Source organism: Schistocerca gregaria, chromosome 2 (genome assembly GCF_023897955.1).
Source record: "Schistocerca gregaria isolate iqSchGreg1 chromosome 2, iqSchGreg1.2, whole genome shotgun sequence".
NCBI classification, from domain to species: Eukaryota; Metazoa; Arthropoda; class Insecta; order Orthoptera; family Acrididae; genus Schistocerca; species Schistocerca gregaria.
The window spans coordinates 812,789,458-812,808,987 of record NC_064921.1 but is presented as its reverse complement, the minus strand read 5'-3'; the positions used below and the strand labels follow the sequence as shown (position 1 = coordinate 812,808,987).

The 19,530-nt window shown below is 37.8% G+C and overlaps 1 protein-coding gene across 2 annotated transcripts in view; it reads left to right on the top strand.

The window, feature by feature from the left end:
- LOC126335121 (exostosin-3) overlaps positions 1-19,530 on the top strand; it is a 163,527-nt gene that overhangs the window by 76,196 nt on the left and 67,801 nt on the right. For both annotated transcript variants that reach the window (XM_049998075.1, XM_049998076.1), the window contains exons 5-6: positions 3,666-4,844; positions 15,675-15,890. In XM_049998075.1, coding sequence (XP_049854032.1) covers positions 3,666-4,844; positions 15,675-15,890 — 1,395 coding nt within the window. The remainder of the gene's footprint in view (positions 1-3,665; positions 4,845-15,674; positions 15,891-19,530) is intronic.

The following is a 19,530-nucleotide window of genomic DNA, read 5'->3' as shown; positions in this document are numbered from 1 at the left end:
GATCAAGAATTATACAGACACTTTAGTGCTCTATTTATCATAGACATAACTACGTGATTGCATGGGAATTATGGAAAAACCTACTTGCAGATATTACTGCAGGACTTATCCAGACCCTGGTGAAAGTTATATATCACAGTTAATATCAGTATAAAGATTTAGTCAGTTACTGAGTAACTTACATCTTGGGGATTATTCTGTGGCTCCTGTCAGAAACAGTCAGAATTATGACGAACTATACAAACTCCGTTTGCTGCTAGATTGTTTGAACAGGAAATTCCAAGACTCTCGCTATTGATTAAGCAATGGTTAAATTCAAGGGCAGGTCATCTTTCAAACATGAGAAACAGACCTATAAAGAGGGGGTACAAAGTGTGGATGTTATGTGATGAATTATCATACAACTTGAAAATTGATATTTATACAGGAAAAGTTTCACTGTCCTTGGTAGTAGGATTAGGATTGAACATGGTTCTAAATTTAACAAGTGACCTTCATGGAAAGAAACATATCTTTATGGACAGTTGCTTTACATCATATGATGTGTTCAGGAAACTACATTCCAATAGTCGGCACACTCATGGAACAATAAATTCCAGAAAGAAAAAAGGAACTTGAGAGAGGATAATTCGACTACAGAATTAGTAATGATGGGTTAGTTATCTGTAGATATAACAGGTCAGTCAACATGATTTCTACATGTCATGCACCACTGGATCAAGTGTCCACAGTGAATCTCAGGATAAAAGATGGAACAGTAATCAATATCACTTTCCCTCTTGTGCTGAAAGATTACAATTTCGGTATGAATTGTGTGGATAATTTTGACTGAGTGAAGGCAGACTATGTTACAGATAGAAAAAGCAAGAAATATTGCTTGAGATTGTTCTTTCAGTTTATATCACAATAATGAAATTAAAGTGTTACTATGGATAAAGTCTGAAATATGTAAATTATTGGTCTCACCTCTCAAGGGTAAATTTTTAGGGCTTTTACCTGCCCCTCAAAGAGTTAATCCACGATGGTGCAGTCACTGATGGGATGTGAAACTCTAATTTTCCTTCCTTTTCAATGACCTTTTTTACACCTTTCTCATATAACAGAAATTGTAAAAATAATTTTTTCAGAAGAGTCGGAATAGACATATCGTAAGATTTGTTGTATGCTTCATTAAACTGAACGAAATTTAAAAAGAATTTCTTCATAGTTATTATTGTGCAAGAAGATTCTTCATTGTAATCATATGAGACAATTGTAATCATATGAGAAACACATCAGGTGAAAATGCTTCATTGTACCTGTCAAATAAGTTGTGTAAGTAGCCCCTGCTAGAGAATCATACAAAAGCACAAAGGTTATATATGGTGGAGGTAGGGGCAAGGGGGGGTGGGGGGGACAAAAGGATAGGCTTCTATCTCAGAGTAATCTTGTTGGAAATATTGGTTGCCACAAATGGCCATTGCATTTTTTAACTATACTGGAAGTATCTAAAGTCACATTATGCCTACTTACAGTCATATTGGCCTCATATGTGGGACTGATTAATGCAGTCAAAGTTGGTGGTTTATCCTACCTGCTGTTAACACTGACCTTATATTCCTTGTGGACAGTAGCTGCACCCAAAGCAAACAGATCTTGAAAAGCTTCTTTGCGAACAGTGGATTGTGGTTCTTACTTGATGTCCATGTAAATCCAGTATGCTGTTGGTAGTTCGTTGTTGAATTTTCTTGTTCAGAGACAAGTACTCTGCAAGTTTCCATCTATGAACTATGGGTCCACATCAAAGCAGTCTATGAAGGAACTATCCCTGGAAGAGAAGGTTAGAGTTTAAATTACCGTATTTATTCGAATCTAAGCCGCACCAGAAAAATGAGACTCGAAATCAAGGAAAAAAAAAATTTCCCGAATCTAAGCCGCACCTGAAATTTGAGACTCGAAGTTCAAGGGGAGAGAAAAGTTTTAGGCTGCACCTCCAAATCGAAACAAAGTTGGTCCATTGTAATATGACAGATAATTTAGGTTGAATGAATGATGATACAGCTACAGTAGTTTGGTTCGAGTCGTAAGCCTTAGCAGTTAAGCTTCAGCAGGTAGCCATTGCTAAGCGTCAGGCACTCCGTCCTTATTTATATGGTACCCTTCCTTTTTCATGTGCTTCGATGGTTTGAATCGATTGCTTATTTTTCTTTTATCTGATAAGTGCCGTTCTCTTTGTTATAGGTTTTTACGTCACTCTAAGCTGAAAATGCATTACTGTACAGTGTCATGCATTGTTTGTCGCATTGTGATAATGAGTGTTTATGGCCTGTCGCCACCCGTAGCATGGTTTGCTTTTGTGCACGCAACTGCCGCTTACAATTAAAAAAAAGGGGGGAGAGGAATCGTCTCATTAGCGAAACAATGACAATAAACTGCTATTTGTTGTTACTTACACTGGTGCTTTCTTTGATAATGATCAACAAGAACCAAATAACAGACTGCGTATGATAGAAGATGTTCTGAACGAGAGTTTAGCGAAAATTTTTCTCCGTTTAAAAATCTTTGCAGACGCCTCTTTAGTACATTACATTCTGCACAGAAATTAGGGTCATCTTAGATTTAAAAATCTAGTCAATTGCGTGCTTCATTTCTGACTGTATCACTATTAGGCATAAGAATAATACGAATATGATATGTATATTCTTCCGCGTTTGCAGTTGTCTCACTCTAGTTTCGTAGTTTATTAGGCAGACAAGCTTTAAATGAGATAGCAGCAAACACGAAAGAATACATGGCAAAATGTTTATATTCATTTTATTCTTATGGGGTAGAGAATACTGCATGTGATTCACAATTCATAAAAGTTCCTATTAGTAACCATCTCTTCTCACAGGTAGGAAAAAATTCAGAACTTAGAGTTGGCCATTTTGACAAACATCCCAAACAGTCTTACCAGTCGGATTTTCGTAGTACATTGAAATGCTGCTACATTCGAAGATGAACAATATGGAATTTGTATTTACTCCGTTGGATAATGTATGAAATGCAGTGGTCGAAACTCGGAGCGGAGGAAATAGCTTGTCTTCCACCTTTTTTTTAAAAAAAATTATTTACTGACGCAGAGGTTTTGACACCAGTATTTATCTTTGTGCCTGCAAAGCATGCCTGTCTAGCGCTACATATATTCGATGGCAGAAATTAGTTGTGGCAGCACCTACCAACATTTTTCAGAACTTCCGCCTACTTTGCACTCTATTCTAAGCCGCAGGCGGCTTTTTGGATTACAAAAACTGGAAAAAAAGTGCGGCTTAGATTCGAGTAAATACGGTACCCTTCAGTATTAAGATCATTAGAGATGAACCCTTCAGTATTACGATCATTAGAGATGGATGTCCCCGCAAAAGATCCCTGATCTTTTCTTGTCAGTGGAATCTTTTGTAGAAGTTGTTATGTAACTCCACTCACTTCTGTTTTCTAGTATGAGGTTCTTACAGAGTACTAAAATATACATAGTATTTTGATTGCATATTTTTGAAATATAGCGATTTTTCTTAAATTTAAGTGCATATGTTTAATATTTCTGTTTTGTTTGTATCTGTGTAATGTTTACTGCCATTTGCAATTGAGTTTTAAATGTATCTCTAGTTTTTTTTTTTTTTTTTTTTTTTTTTTCTTCTGTTTTGCAGGCTCAAGTTTCTCACCGTGAAGCAGTGCAGAGGAACACTCCAGAACTGGCACTTCCAGGACGTCTCTTGCCAGACATGCTTCCAGAACACCTCCCAGCCATTCCTCCAGAATCAATTCATTTATGTCAGATGCATAATTGTTTTGATCACTCTCGATGTTCTTTAGTGTCAGGTTTTCCAGTGTTTCTGTATGATCCAGATAAGTTTCCTATAGCCAGTGCTGGCTGGGAAGTTGAGGGATTTGTGAAGACAACACTAAAACAGACTCTTGGCTACAATCCTCACTATACATCAGAACCCACCGAGGCGTGTTTGTTTGTAGTGCTAGTAGGTGAAACTTTAGCAGTTTCAAGTACTAATATTAGTCAGCAACCTATATCAACTGAAGCATTGCACAAATTACCATTCTGGGGTGGTGACGGCCGTAACCACATCCTTCTAAACCTGGCGCGCAGTGGGAGCACTGGACGGCGAGACTTAGCCACTGGAAGTCAGGACGCTTTCAAGGGTGTTGATACTGGACGAGCTATTATTGTGCAGTCAACATTTTTAAGGTCCAGATTTCGACACAATTTTGATGTGATAGCTCCTCCTGTGCTGGGACCGCCTGGAGGAGATGTGTGGCAAGATTGTCCACGGATGGTGCCAGCTCGCAGAAAAATTCTGATTTCATTTCAAGGTGAATTGAGGAAGCTGTCAAACAGAACTGTAAAAGAAATAAGCAGTACAGCATATCTTGATGATCTGGATGGTAATGTGGATAGTTATCACAAGACTGAGCATAATAAAAAGCGTGACAGTTATTATACACAGGACATTGACACATTTATTGTAGAGCATCTCAAGAGAATGGAGAGGGGTTCCACATCAGACAAGTTTCTGTTTCAGTTTGAGTGTTTGCTTTCACCAATGAGAGGAAGGACAGGTGCAGGGGATATTTTAGGGGAGTGGAGACTCTGTGGAACAGAATCATCACGATTAAGTGTGCTCAAGGAATCTACATTTGTGTTGATTATAGCACCAGTGGGTGGAGAAGTATTGTCAACAGCACCAATGCAACTACGTATTTATGAAGCTCTTAAGGCTGGTGCTGTGCCTGTTGTTCTGGGCGGAGATCAGGCACTCCTTCCTTTTGATGAGGTTATTGACTGGAGGAAAGCTGCAATTCTGCTTCCAAAAGTGAGTAGCAATTTAAGAGTTTGTACACTGTTCTGTGATAATCATTAGCCATTTTCACACATTGCTGGGTAAGGGCCATTTCCACAGATGACAACCTTCCTCTCTCTGTTAGTTTTTCCTGCCTGTTTATTGTAGTCTATCATCTTCTGTTAGGCAGTCACTTTATCACCTTCGTTATTTGTCTGGAAGAATCGAGATATATAAGATGAAACATTTCAATATCTACTGGAACCACAATGATCAATAAAACAATACATTGAAATTCAGCTGGCATAACAGTGATTGACAAAGGTGAGTGAGTCACTTTCCTCACAGAGATTGCTGTACCCTACACCACCTGCATTGAGAATGTGACCAAATACAGGAATTTTGCAGTTGAGATAGAAACCATACGCAAACAGAAATGACAATAATAATGTGTGACACTGGTACTGTCTGAAAATGAACTATAAAGAGCTTAAAGAACCTACAGCAGCACCTTGTGCTTAGTTGGCAACTGCAGAATGCAGCTACACTGAACACTTGCAGAACGATTTGTCAGTTTCTTGGTGAACAACAATGTGGAAAGGATAGATTACTAGTCACATCATAGAGCAGATGCTAAGTTGCAGGCTGGCACAGTGAAAAGACTGCTAGGCATTTAAGCTTTCAGACAGAAGAGTGAGTAGAAATCCATCCTTTTCATATTGTTGTTATTCCATCTGAGACTTTCCATTGTTTAACTGGATAATACCTTCTTGTATAAACCCTTATCATTAAGTCAGTACTTCAAATTATAATAGTAATAACAATAATAATAATAATAATAATAATAATAATAATGGCCAAACGACTTATATGATACAAAAAAAGTGAAAATCAAAGGAAACACAACCAAACATTCAACACAAACCAAAAGAAATTTTATCAGACAATAGATAACACACACATTAAAATAGACAACCCACCAAACATAACAGACATGGAACACTTCTGGAGCAACATATGGTTAAACCCGCACAGCATAACAGGCATTCATGGTGGATACAAGCAGAAACAGACACATACAAGATGATTCCACAAATGCCTGAAGTTATAATTTTGCAACATTGTCACCCGAGCAATTAATTCTACTCACAATTGGAAAGTCCCTGGAAACGATAAAACAGCAAATTTCTGGCTAAAGAAGTTCACCTCAACACATTCACATCTAACTAAATCATTTAACAGTTACATTGCAGACTTATACACATTCCCTGATACATGTACACATGGAATAACTTATCTGAAACCTAAATATCAAGCAGACACAGCAAACCCAGCAAAATATCGCCCCATAGATTGCCTAACAACAATATACAAGATATTAACTTCAGTCATTACACAGAAATTAATGACACATACAACACAGAACAAAATTATAAATTAAGAACAAAAAGGCTGTTGCAAAGGAGCACGAGGATGTAAAGAGCAACTGATAATAGATGCAGAGGTGACATATCAAGCTAAAACTAAACAAAGGTCGCTACACTATGCATACATTGATACCAAAAAGTTTTTGATAGTGTACCCCACTCATGGTTACTACAAATATCGGAAATATACAAAGTAGATCCTAAATTGATACAGTTCCTAAACATAGTAATGAAAAATTGGAAAACCACACTTAATATCCAAACAAATTCAAATAATATCACATCACAGCCAATACAGATTAAGTGTGGAATATACCAAGGAGACTCATTAAGCCCTTTCTGGTTCTGCGTTGCTCTGAACCCACTATCCAACATCCTAAATAATACAAAGTATGGATACAATATTACTGGAACATACCAACACAAAATCACACATTTGCTATACATGGATGATCTAAAACTACTGGCAGCAACAAATCAACAACTCAACCAATTACTAAAGATAATGGTAGTATTCAGCAATGGTATAAATATGGCTTTTGGAACAGACAAATGTAAGAAAAATAGCATAGTCAAGGGAAAACACACTAAACAAGAAGATTACATATTGGATAACCACAGCGACTGCATAGAAGCGATGGAAAAAACAGATGCCTAAAAATACCTAGGATACAGACAAAACATAGGAATAGATAATACAAATATTAAAGAAGAACTAAAAGAAAAATATAGACAAAGACTAACAAAAATACTGAAAACAGAATTGACAGCAAGAAACAAGACAAAAGCTATAAATACCTATGCTATACCAATATTGACTTACTCATTTGGAGTAGTGAAATGGAGTAACACAGACCTAGAAGCACTCGATACACTTACACGATCACAATGCCACAAATACAGAATACATCACATACATTCAGCAACAGAAAGATTCACATTAAGCAGGAAGGAAGGAGGAAGGGGATTTATTGACATAAAAAACCTGCATTATGGACTGGTAGACAATTCAAGAAAATTCTTTCTAGAACGAGCAGAAACCAGCAAAATACACAAAGCAATCACTCGTATAAATACATCGGCTACACCACTGCAAGTTCATAACCACTTCAACAACCCTTTAGATCACATAACATCAACAGATATGAAAAAAGTAAATTGGAAAAAGAAAACACTACATGGCAAGCACCCATATCATCTAACACAGCCACACATCGATCAAGAGGCATCCAACACATGGCTAAGAAAAGGCAATATATACAGTGAGATGCAAGGATTCATGATTGCAATACAGGATCAAACAATAAACACCAGATATTACAGCAAGCATATTATTAAAGATCCCAATACTACAACAGATAAATGCAGACTTTGCAAACAACAAATAGAAACAGTAGATCCCATCAGAAGCGGGTGTACAATACTAGCAAATACAGAATACCCCAGGAGACATGACAATGTAGGAAAAATAATGCATCAACAACTTGCCATACAACATAAACTAATAAAACAACACGTTCCCACATACGAGTATGCACCACAAAATGTACTGGAGAATGATGAATACAAATTATACTGGGACAGAACCATTATAATAGATAAAACAACACCACATAACAAACCTGATATCATACTCACTAATAAAAAGAAGAAATTAACACAACTAATCGAAATATCCATACCCAATACAACAAATATACAGAAGAAAACAGGAGAAAAAAATTGAAAAATACATCCAACTGGCTGAGGAAGTCAAGGACATGTGGCATCAGGATAAAGTTGACATTATACCAATTATACTATCAACTACAGGAGTCATACCACACAATATCCACCAGTACATCAACGCAATACAGCTACATCCAAACTTATATATACAACTACAGAAATCTGTAATTATTGATACATGTTCAATTATGCGAAAGTTCCTAAATGCAATGCAACATATACCATACAGTTAAAAGGAAGTCACACTTGATCGAGGTTCGCCTCACTTTCCATTTTTGACCAGACATAACGTCTGAGAAAAGAAAGGATAATAATAATAGTCATTACTACTACCACTACTACTACTACTACTGCAACTGCTACTACTACTACTTTCTTCTTACCAGCTCTTTTGAATCTTCACTTATACATTAAATGTATTAAAAAACTCATGATACCTCTTCCATCCTCCAATTTCTTTGCCTCTGTTTCTCACACATAAAGCTGATGACGACTGCAGTGCCATCCAGTGAATACTGATCACAAGCTCTGTGATGTCTATTGGCCACTTTCAGTAAGAAAATGCATTATGCTGCTTGCATGAGATAAAGCTTGTTTATTTAGTTTTCCAACCAAGTAGGGAATTATATTGTTATTTTTAGGAAAATACTTGGATGGGTCCTTGGAAAAAGGGCATGACCAATTTCCTTCCTCACTCTTCTCAACCTAAGATTATGCTCCATCTCTAGGGATCTTTCACTCTCAGTGGGATGTTAAACCTCAGTTGTTGTGTTCATGATACCCTTAACAACGGTATGACTCAGTAATACAAAATAAAACAATGGAAAATCCAGGATGGAATAATGACAAGCTAGAAATCAGCATCTTTGCTATATGATGAGTAGCAATCTACCCTTTTCATAATATTGTCAAAATACAAAATAATTTTGTTTCCAAGTTTTTGTTGGTTATTGTCATCATTCATAAAACTTCTGGTTGGGATTACAATCATCAGTAGATAATGCCAACTAATGCAATTCATCTTGAACAGATATAACAGAGAAAGTTGCAAAATGAATGATCACTGCCTCATGAGATGCATCTTAATCTATATCACCCACAAATAAAACTACTTTTTTGCTGTTCTGTCTGCCATATTTACAAAATATGTGTCTTTGAATTTATATCACTTTTTACGGTCATATACCTGAATATGGTCTCTTAGTTGTGAAATACTGCTCTTATAATTACGGTATGATTGCTAGATGCCAATCACAACAGTGCTGTGAGCAGCCGCATGAATAGTCCTCTGTGTCCCCAATGCATTGGAGATTTTTTCTTTTTCTTTACCCTTGTACATATGAAGATGTTCTACAGGGTGTTCCACATAAAACCGGAATGCTTCACGCCCAAGATTCAGGTTAAAATAAACTAACTGAAAATGAATAGACAGTAGCAACTTATATACACAGTTACCTGTTTGTAAAAGGTGCTGGAGGTTGTGACCGTGGACACCCAGGCATAACTGACTTTGTGTGTGTTGTCATGTTGTTAATTCAGTTTCTCTAATAATGTTTTGTATAAGATTGTCTGTTGTATGAGGATTGTCAGCATACACTTGACTTTTTAATGCAACCCATAAATAAAACTTGTACGCTGTTAACTCCGTGTATCTCGGGGGCCAATACTTTGATTGGATATGTGAGCAGTTGCTCCATCTTGTCGGAAGGACCGGCAGAGACAGAGCACCTTGTGTTCCTGGTGCTAATAAGATGAGTGCACCATTCATTTGTTATATATTTTTATGAGCTTCCAACAGGAGCAACTTATTTACAGATACTTGTGCAGTTACTCGATTGTTTTTGTAACTTCTTGCATGCTCCAATGTTTACTAGGCACAAGCTTTTATTTTAATAATAGTGTTGCATACAGGACCGCCATTGCTGTTGAACCTTATATCGACCCTCATATCGTACAGGCTTTTGTTTGCTTTGGTTCAGATAGCTCAGTGTCGGATAGACCATCAGAGACAGAGCACATCGTGTTCCTGCTGCTAATAAGATGAGTACACTGTTCGTTTGTTACATATTTTTACAAGCTTCAACCAGGAGCAACTGCAGTGATGGATAGGAACTGGTATTGCTGTGAACAGATGCGAGTGGAGTTGGTGAACCTTCACTCACACCTCCAGGCTGCGTTGGCTTTCATGACACAGCTTGAGGGTGCTGCCAAGGGGCATCCCTGTGGGGGGTCGGATGCAGGGATGCGAGGGACATCAGGCATGTCCCATGTGTCCTGCGATTGGTCCACTACTGTGGCTGCCCCGGGTACTGCCTGCACTGAGGTTGATCCCTCACCATTGGCCAACTGGGAGATCATTCCAAAGTCTGGCAGCCAGCGAAAAACTTTCCAAGGGGTTGATCGTAGGGCCTTCCCGGTTTGTTTGACAAACAGGTTTCAGGCGTTACCTGTGGCTGACGATGTCTCTGTGCAGGATGCAGTCATCTACCCTGTTCCAGAGGAAGCTTCTCAGCCTACAAGGTCTGGGCATTCACAGAGGGTAGACTTGCTAGTAGTTGAGAGCTCCAATTTTAGGCGCATAATGGGCCCCCTGGGGAATGTGTGTGCTCTGTGTTCATACCGTGGGAGAGTCATTCTGGATCTGGAAAGAGTGCTTCCGGTTGCCATGAAGAGAACACGGTGTAGTCAACTGCAGGTGGTGTCTCATGTCGGTATCAATGACATGTCGCTTTGGATCGGAGGAGATTCTCTCTGGTTTCAGGCGGCTAGTGGAAATGGTAAAGACTGCCAGTCTTGCTTGCGAGATTAAGGCAGAGCTCACCATCTGCAGCATCATTGATAGAACTGACTGTGGTCCTTTGGTGCAGAGCTGAGTGGAGGGTCTGAATCAGAGGTTCAGGTGGTTTTGTGACCGTGTAGGCTGCAGATTCCTTGATTTGTGGCATCAGGTGGTGGGTTTCTGGGTTCCGCTTCATAGGTCAGGAGTACACTACACACAGGAGGTGGCTACATGGGTAGTGGGGGCTGTGTGGAAGGGACTAGGAAGTTTTTTATGTTAGAGGGTCTCAGGGAACCACAGAAAAGGCGTCTGTCTAAATGGGGGCAGGTAAAACACAGTAAGGTAGTTGTAGAAATGATCAGTATTGTAGTTGTATTGTATTGTATTTTTTATTGGTCCTATTGTCTACATAGCAGCTTATGCATAAGACATGTCAAGTTATAAATATACAGGCTGAATGTCATTACAAGGCATACATATTTAAGGTTACAATAATACACTTTACACGTAAGTATTTATATAACACATTTCATAAATTTAAATATTCTCCAATGGGGTAAAAGCAGTGATGCTGTAAATATGACTTTAGAGATTTTCCAAATGTATTGAACTCAGTGATAGCTTTTATGTTTTCAGGAAGTCTGTTATAAAGCTTAACTCCCATGTGAAAAGTACCTTTTTGGCACAGTGCTGTGCTGATTTGAGTCATATGTAAGTTTCTGTTTTGTCTGGTAAAGTGCTCATGTATATCACAGTTATTTTTTGCAGTCTCCGGTCCTTGCCTATTACATTTAATTTAAAGAACAAAAGGGTTTCCATAATGTATACACATGATAATAGAGGAATACCAGATTTCTTAAACAGGGGTTTACAAGAGTCTCTAGGCTTGCACCCAAACAAGATTCTAATGGCCCTTTTTTGTAGTTTAAAAGTGCTATTAGCTGCTTTAGAGTTTCCCCAGAAGGTGACCCCATATCTAAGACAAGAATGAAAGTACGCATGATATGCATTCAATAATGTTTTCTCGCTACAGCATGATTTTAATGAACAAAGAAAGTAACAAGTTTTGCTCAGTTCTGCATTTGTTGTAAATTGTCGTAGCTGTGTTGGGAAAGAACCATAGCTCCAAGCCCTAATAGAAAGACTGAAGCTCAAAGAGTTATAGGTACAGAAAGCTGGCTAAAGCTGGAAATAAGTTCAGCCAAAATTTTGTCAAACAATCTAACAGTGTTCAGAAAGGGTAGATTAAATACAGTTGATGGTGGAGTATTTATTGCTGTCGGAAGTAGTTTGTCTTCTACTGAAATTGAAGTAGATAGTTCCTGCGAAGCAGTGTGGGTAAAAGTTATACTTGACAAAAAACTATTAATTGGATCGTTTTACTGACCCCCCCCCAGACTTTGAAGAAATAGTTGCTGAACAGTTCAAAGAAAACTTTAGTCTCAATTCAAATAGGTATCCCACTCATACAGTTAAAGTCGGTGGTGACTTCAATCTACGCTCGATATTCTGGAAAAATTGCACGTTTAAAGCCGGTTGCAGGCATAAAATGTCGTCCGAAATTGTACTGAATGCATTCTCAGAAAATTATTTTGAACAGTTAATTCATGAGCCCACAGTGTAAACGTTTACAAAAGCATACTTGACTTCTTAGCAACAAATAATTCTGGACAAATAGTGAGTATCGTGACGAATACAGGGATTAGCAATGACAAGGCAGTTGCTGCTAGGCTGAATGCTGTAACACCTACCACCATAAAAAAAATGCAAAGTATAAAAAAGTTGATAAAAATGCTTTTAAGTGCTGTTTTAAGAGACAGTCTTCACTCCTTCCGATCTGATAATGTAAGCATAGAAAAGTTGTGGAAATATTTCAGAGAGATAGTATCAACAGCAATTGAGGGATATATACCACAAAAATTACTAAGTGATGTTTCTGATCCACCATGGTACATAAAACGGGTCAAATCGCTGTTACAGAATCAGCGAAAAAAGCATGCCAAATTTAAAAGAACGCAAAAGCCTCAAGACTGGCAAAGTTTTACTGAAGTACAAAATATAGTGCGTACTTCAATGTGAGATGCTTTTAATAATTTCCATAACAAAACTTTCTCGAAATCTGGCAGAAAAGCCAAAAAGATTCTGGTCTTACATAAAGCACACCAGTGGCAAGATGCAGTCAATACCTTCACTGCACAATAACAATGGTGAAGTCACTGATGACAGTGTCACTAAAGCAGAGTTATTAAACATGGTTTTCTGAAACTCCTTCACCAAAGATGATGAAGTAAATATTCTTGAATTCAAATCAAGAACAACTGCCAAAATGAGAAATATAGAAATAGATATCCTTGGTGTCACTAAGCAGCTTAAATCACTTAATAAAGGCAAGGCTTCCGTTCCAAATTGTATACCAGGCAGGTTCCTCTCAGAGTATGCTGATACAATAGCTCCATATTTAGCAATTATTCACAACCACTCGCTCACAGAAAGATGCATACCTACAGACTGTAAAATTGCTCAAGTCACACCAATACCCAAAAGGGGAAGTAGGAGTAATTCATTGAATTACAGGCCCATATTACTAATGTTGATTTGCAGAAGGGTTTAGTAACATATATTGTATTCAAAAATTATGAAGTACCTCAAAGAAAACAATTTCTTGACACACTGTCAGCGCGGATTCAGAAAATATCGTTCTTACAAAACACAACTAGCTCTATATACTAATGAAGTAATGAGTGCTATCAACAGGGGATGTCAGATGGATGCCATATTTTTTGATTTTCAGAAGGCGTTAGACGCTGTTCTTCTAACCTAACTGCATGCCTTTGGAATATCGCCTCAGTTGTGCAACTGTATTTGTGATTTCCTGTCAGGAAGGTCACAGTTCGTAGTAATAGACAGAAAGTCATCGTGTAAAACAGAAGCAATATCTGGTGTTTCCCAAGGAAGTGTTATAGGCCCTCTATTGTTCCTGATTTATATTACCGATATAAGAGACTATCTTAGTAGCTGTCTTAGGTTTTTTGCAGATGATGCTGTCATTTACCGTCTTGTAAAGTCATCAGATGACCAAAACAAATTGCAAAATGATGTAGATAAGATATCTGTATGGTGCGAAAAGTGGCAATTGACCCTGAATAAAGAAAAGTGTGAAGTTGTCCACATGAGTGCTGAAAGATTCCACTAAATTTTGATTGCGCGATAAGTCACACAAATCTGAAGGCTGTAAATTCAACTAAATACTTAGGGATTACAATTACAAATAACCTAAATTGGAACAATCGTGTAGATAGTGTTGTGGCTAGAGCAAACCAAAGACTGAAATTCATTGGCAGAACACTTAGAAGGTGCAACAGGTCTACTAAAGAGACTGCTTACACCACACCTGTTTGCACTATTCTGGAGTATTGCTGTGCAGTGTGGAATCCGCATCAGGTGGGACTGATGGATGGTATCAAAAAAGTACAAAGAAGGGTGGCTAATTTTGTATTATCGCGAAATAGGTGAGATAGTGCCACAGACATGATATGTAAATTGGAGTGGCGATCATTAAAACCAAGGCATTTTTCATTACGACCGGATCTTCTCATGAAATTTCAGTCACCAGTTTTCTCCTCCGACTGTGAAAATATTCTGTTGGCACCCACCTACATAGGGAGAAATGATATCATGATAAAATAAGAGAAATCAGGGCTCGCACAGAAAAATTTAAGTGTTGGTTTTTCCCACACAGCTTTCGAGAGTGGAATGGTAGAGAGAGAGCTTGAAGATGTTTCATTGAACCCTCTGCCATACACTTTATTGTGAATAGCAGAGTAATCATGTAGATGTAGATGTAGATGTAGAGTACTGCATACAGATTCTCTGAATTAATTAATTGTGTGTGGAAAGAGTCAAAGATCTCTAGATATCAGGTACTATTTAAGTTTTCATTGAAAAATATGGGACCAATAATGCACATGCCGGACAATGCACACCAAGCACCTACCTCTTCCCTGAGTGGAGAGGTTCTTCATGCAAAATATATGGGTTGTCCTGCGACCAGTTCCTGCAATTCTGGGAGTTTACGTAACCTGAAAATGAAACCAGGCTTTGCCTGACATGAATTAAGGCAAGGGGTCCAAGTAACTGCTAGCAATTGATGTTAACAGCGAGTTACAATAATGAACCATTATTTCTGATCCTCAGATTTAAACTTGTGCACCACACTTACAAGATAGGCTTTTAATTTCATATCTTTTAGTACATGATGACCTGATAAAAGATACACCAACCTGCTACAACAATCTCCTTACCGACTTGCGGGGACTTGTCATACTGTCTTTGCGAACTCTGTCTGTAGTTTTCAGAGGTGTCCTATTCCTCTGCTTATTCTGAACGTCTCCTACAGTTCTCCATTTCTTGTACAGGTCGTGAATAGTGCTGGTCGTGGGGTGTTTCCTACCAGGGTACTTGACTTGAAACATTTCTTTACATTCCTTGGTGGAACAGTCCACATTATCAATTTGCTGTTCTAATGCAAACTGTCCCATTTCTGTAACAGCTAAACAATATGGGTTTCTCACAACAACAACTGACACACGAACACACAGCTGCATTCAACTTTCTGATAAAACACAGTGTAGCCAACTTTTGAGACAGTGTTTACACTTCACTAACAGTTTGACTAGAGATGATTAACCAGTACGTGTAGTGCACTGGTTTTATGTGGAACATGGTGTATAACTTATTGAAACCAGTGACCATTGTGAAAGTTAGTGTGACAGTAGATGGCAGTAAAAGACGTTAGAACAGGTTTTATTTTTGTGTTATCTTAAATTACAGTTTGTCTCTTTGAAGTATCACAAAGTGAATTATTTATGCCTTTGTATTTGTGTTTAAAGGGTAGTCAAGGTTATACATCATTTGTTAATTATTTCATAGGCACGTGTCACAGAACTTCATTTCCTGATACGTGCTGTGGGTGATCCAGATTTGTTGGCTATGCGTCGCCAAGGCCGTATGTTGTGGGAACGCTATTTGTCATCTGTGCAAGCAACAGTGGACACAGTGATTGCACTGTTGCGGACAAGATTAGGAATTCCTCCAGTGCCAGTACTGGAAGAACCATCACCTAGTGTGTTCAATGCTTCTTTCATTGTAAGTAATAGATGTATTTGCAATCCTCTAATGCTGTAAAAATCTAAAAACATTCATGAACTGCAAATTAAACACACACTCATTTCGTATTGTGGAGTGTTTGTGTTGTGACAATTATTACACTTAGGAGGAAAAGTGTCTGTTGTCTGCTTAAGTCTGTAAAATAGGAATATTCAATCTAAAACAGCATTACTTATAACCTTTTGATGTTTACTACAACATTTTTTTGCAGAATGTTTTCTCCTATTTTGCCATACCTATGGCTACTGCATGTTTTTCCTCTGCAGAAAAAGTGTTTATTTGTCCTGTGGAAAATGGTTCCTATGTTCCAAGAACACTCTGATAGTTTTTGTTCCTCTCCTCTGTAACAGTTTTGCAGGATGAAAGAGGTTGTGATTGTGTGTTGTTATACATGTCATTTCAGTTTTATAATATTGCTAGAGAGCACATTAATTTTTAATACTGCTGAAAATTGTGCCAACTTATCAGTTTTTCTCATATTTGTATATGCTCTTTAACTGTCTCATTTGATATCTAAATTATGCCAACTTATCAGTTTTTGTCATGTTTTTATTTGCTTTTTACTGTCTCACTTGATATCTGAACAGTTTTGTCTATGAAAAATAGAGCAGTAAAGTGTCTGTATAATTCTTGATCTCATACAAATTATGACAATTGGAAACTGAGTGTGTTGGCACATACATTGCGGTTTTAATAGTTAGTGGAGCAGATATTGATGATGTATTTACTAGTTTTGGGAAAGCACTCAATACAGCTCCATACTCTTAATCTATGAAACAGAATATTTGAAACCAAAGATTGCAAGACTTACCAAGCGGGAAAGCGCCGGTAGACAGGCACAATAAATAAAACACACAAACACACACACAGAATTTCTAGCTTTTGCAACCGACGGTTGCTTCTCCAGGAAAGAGGGAAGGAGAGGGAAAGACGAAAGGATGTGGGTTTTAAGGGAGAGGGTAAGGAGTCATTCCAATCCCGGGAGCGGAAAGACTTCCCTTAGGGGTAAAAAAGGACAGGTGTACACTTGCGCGCGCACACACACATATCCATCCGCACATACACAGACACAAGCAGACATATTTAAAGGCCTTTAAATATGTCTGCTTGTGTCTGTGTAAGTGCGGATGGATATGTGTGTGTGGTGAGTGTACACCTGTCCTTTTTTCCCCCTAAGGGAAGTCTTTCCGCTCCCGGGATTGGAATGACTCCTTACCCTCTCCCTTAAAACCCACATCCTTTCGTCTTTCCCTCTCCTTCCCTCTTTCCTGAAGAAGCAACCATCGGTTGCGAAAGCTAGTAATTCTGTGTGTGTGTTTGTGTGTTTTGTTCATTGTGCCTGTCTGCCGGTGCTTTCCCGCTTGGTAAGTCTTGGAATCTTTGTTTTTAATATATTTTTCCCATTCTATTTTTCTTTCTATTTTATTTACATTATATTCCACATCATTACGAAAGAATCGTGTTCATGATCCATGGAACAAGTAATAGAACTAACTAACTAACTATGAAGACTGTTCATTTTGGGTTGATAATGGTCATGTCTTCATAGGAAAATTGGACAATACTTATGGACAGCTGATAGATTAGGTGTACTCTCCTAAGGTCATGCTATTTGATTTGATATGTTTAGGTTTTGGTTGGATCTGGTTGAACAGCAAAAATGTAGTAAGCAATAAACTTTTTTTCCTTTTTTGTGGAATTTATCAGCAAGTAAAAGTTTCATAAAGGTTTGAAATTTGTGTAAAGTTTGTTGCAGTTCAGTAAGTGCTCTTGTTCCCAAATACTGGATAGCGCCCGTAGTAGCTGTGAATTATGCGGTGTGTCCATTATGAAACAATGTGGAAGTATGAATTAAACACACTGAAAATTGTATAACCATTGTATTCACTACTTTTAATTGTATCATGTAGTGCATATCAATCAAGCATGGTATTTTCACAATTTTGATAAAGTTCAAAAGTCAAAGAGCAAATACCTTTCTCAAATAGCAAGTATTTTTCTGTAGTTTGAATAATATTTTTGAAATCAGTAGGTATCTTGTACTGCACATTTTTTTAAGCAGCCTATGTTCTTCCTCAGGGTTCAAGCTGTCTCCTTAACAAATTTCATCGAAACTGGTTCAGCAGGTTACTAGTAATATATTTAAACATCATGCGTGATGCAGCAGTTTTTCACATATGTCAGTGTTTATGACATTGTATATTTTGAACTTCGTGTCATACATACATGTAATTTTGCAGTTGTGTTCAGTGGTACATGTGAACACTGTGAAATGTGTCATGAATACAGTAAAGAAGTAATAAATTAAAAACTTCATGCCTGAGAGAGAAGATGCTAGTTGTGGTACGAGGTACCCTCCACCACGCACCATATGGTGGATTGTGGAGTATGTATGTAGATGTAGATGTGAAAATAAACAATGAAAATGCATTAAGTTATGAACTTTATTCTTTTCGTCATTTTTTGGGGAGGGGGATGTTAGTGGAAAAAAATTGTAAAGGTTCAAAATTGTGTGTAAAGTTTGTTGCTGGTTACTAAGTGCTCTCGTTCTCAAATACTGCATGCATAAAATATGGGTGTTTGTGTGTTACAATCTACACTTCTCTTTCACCTACACCAAGCCCCAGTCCTGTAGTAGGTAGGTTGTTCTTACCCTCACAGTGATTCTTTCCAGACAGTAAGTGATCTGTTTACTAAATTTGCTTGAAATCGGTCCATTGGTTTTTGAGGATATGTGGAGTATACATACATACATACATACATACCTTTTTATAATATAATATTTATGAATATCTTTTTTCCATGATGCAGTTTTTTATGAAATATAGCCTACATGGTGCCCATAGCTACCCTGAAGTTAGCAGTGAAAACCTGTCTAGTAGTTTTGGAGATTAGCATGATCATACAGACAGACAAACAGAAAGACAAAGTTTTGCTAAAACTTTAAATCAGAATATCTTTTTCCTCTGTGATCAGATATTGATGAACTGAAGCCTACACTGTGCCTCAAACTGTGCTCAAGTTACCTGCAAAAAATCCATGAAAATTTGTGTAGTACTTTTGGAGATATGCCTGTCAAAAACAAGTCTCTCTCTCTCTCGAATGTGGGTGCATGCACGCGCATGTGGTGAGGTCTCTACACAGGAAATTTGACCTCTGATTTGGTTTGTCTCCCAGAGGCCAAAGTCATTTATTTGATAAGAACATGATTGTTAAAAGTGGGGAAATGCTCCTAAGACGAATCTATCCCGTTTTAAAAGACACTGACAAAAAATAGGAACCAGCTGCCTCAATCATCATTTCAAATCATCACCAGAGTTTTGACGTGCAGACATATTGGTGTTCTTTTAACACAGAACATTCTACCGCTGTCTCCATTTTCTCCCGTTGATCAACAGTGTATCCCACTGCCACTGCCTCCTCTCTTCCTTTATGCTGTCTCCTTTCATCCTCCTTTCCCACTGACACTGAGTCCAACTTACGACACCTAAAATATTCTCAGGAGTAAAATTTATTTTTTCCACTTTATCTACAAGTTAAAAATTTTGTTCCAAAGGTGTTTTCCAGTTACCCGATTGTGAACTTTCCTCTCTCTTGGACTTCCACTGCTATTGTCTTG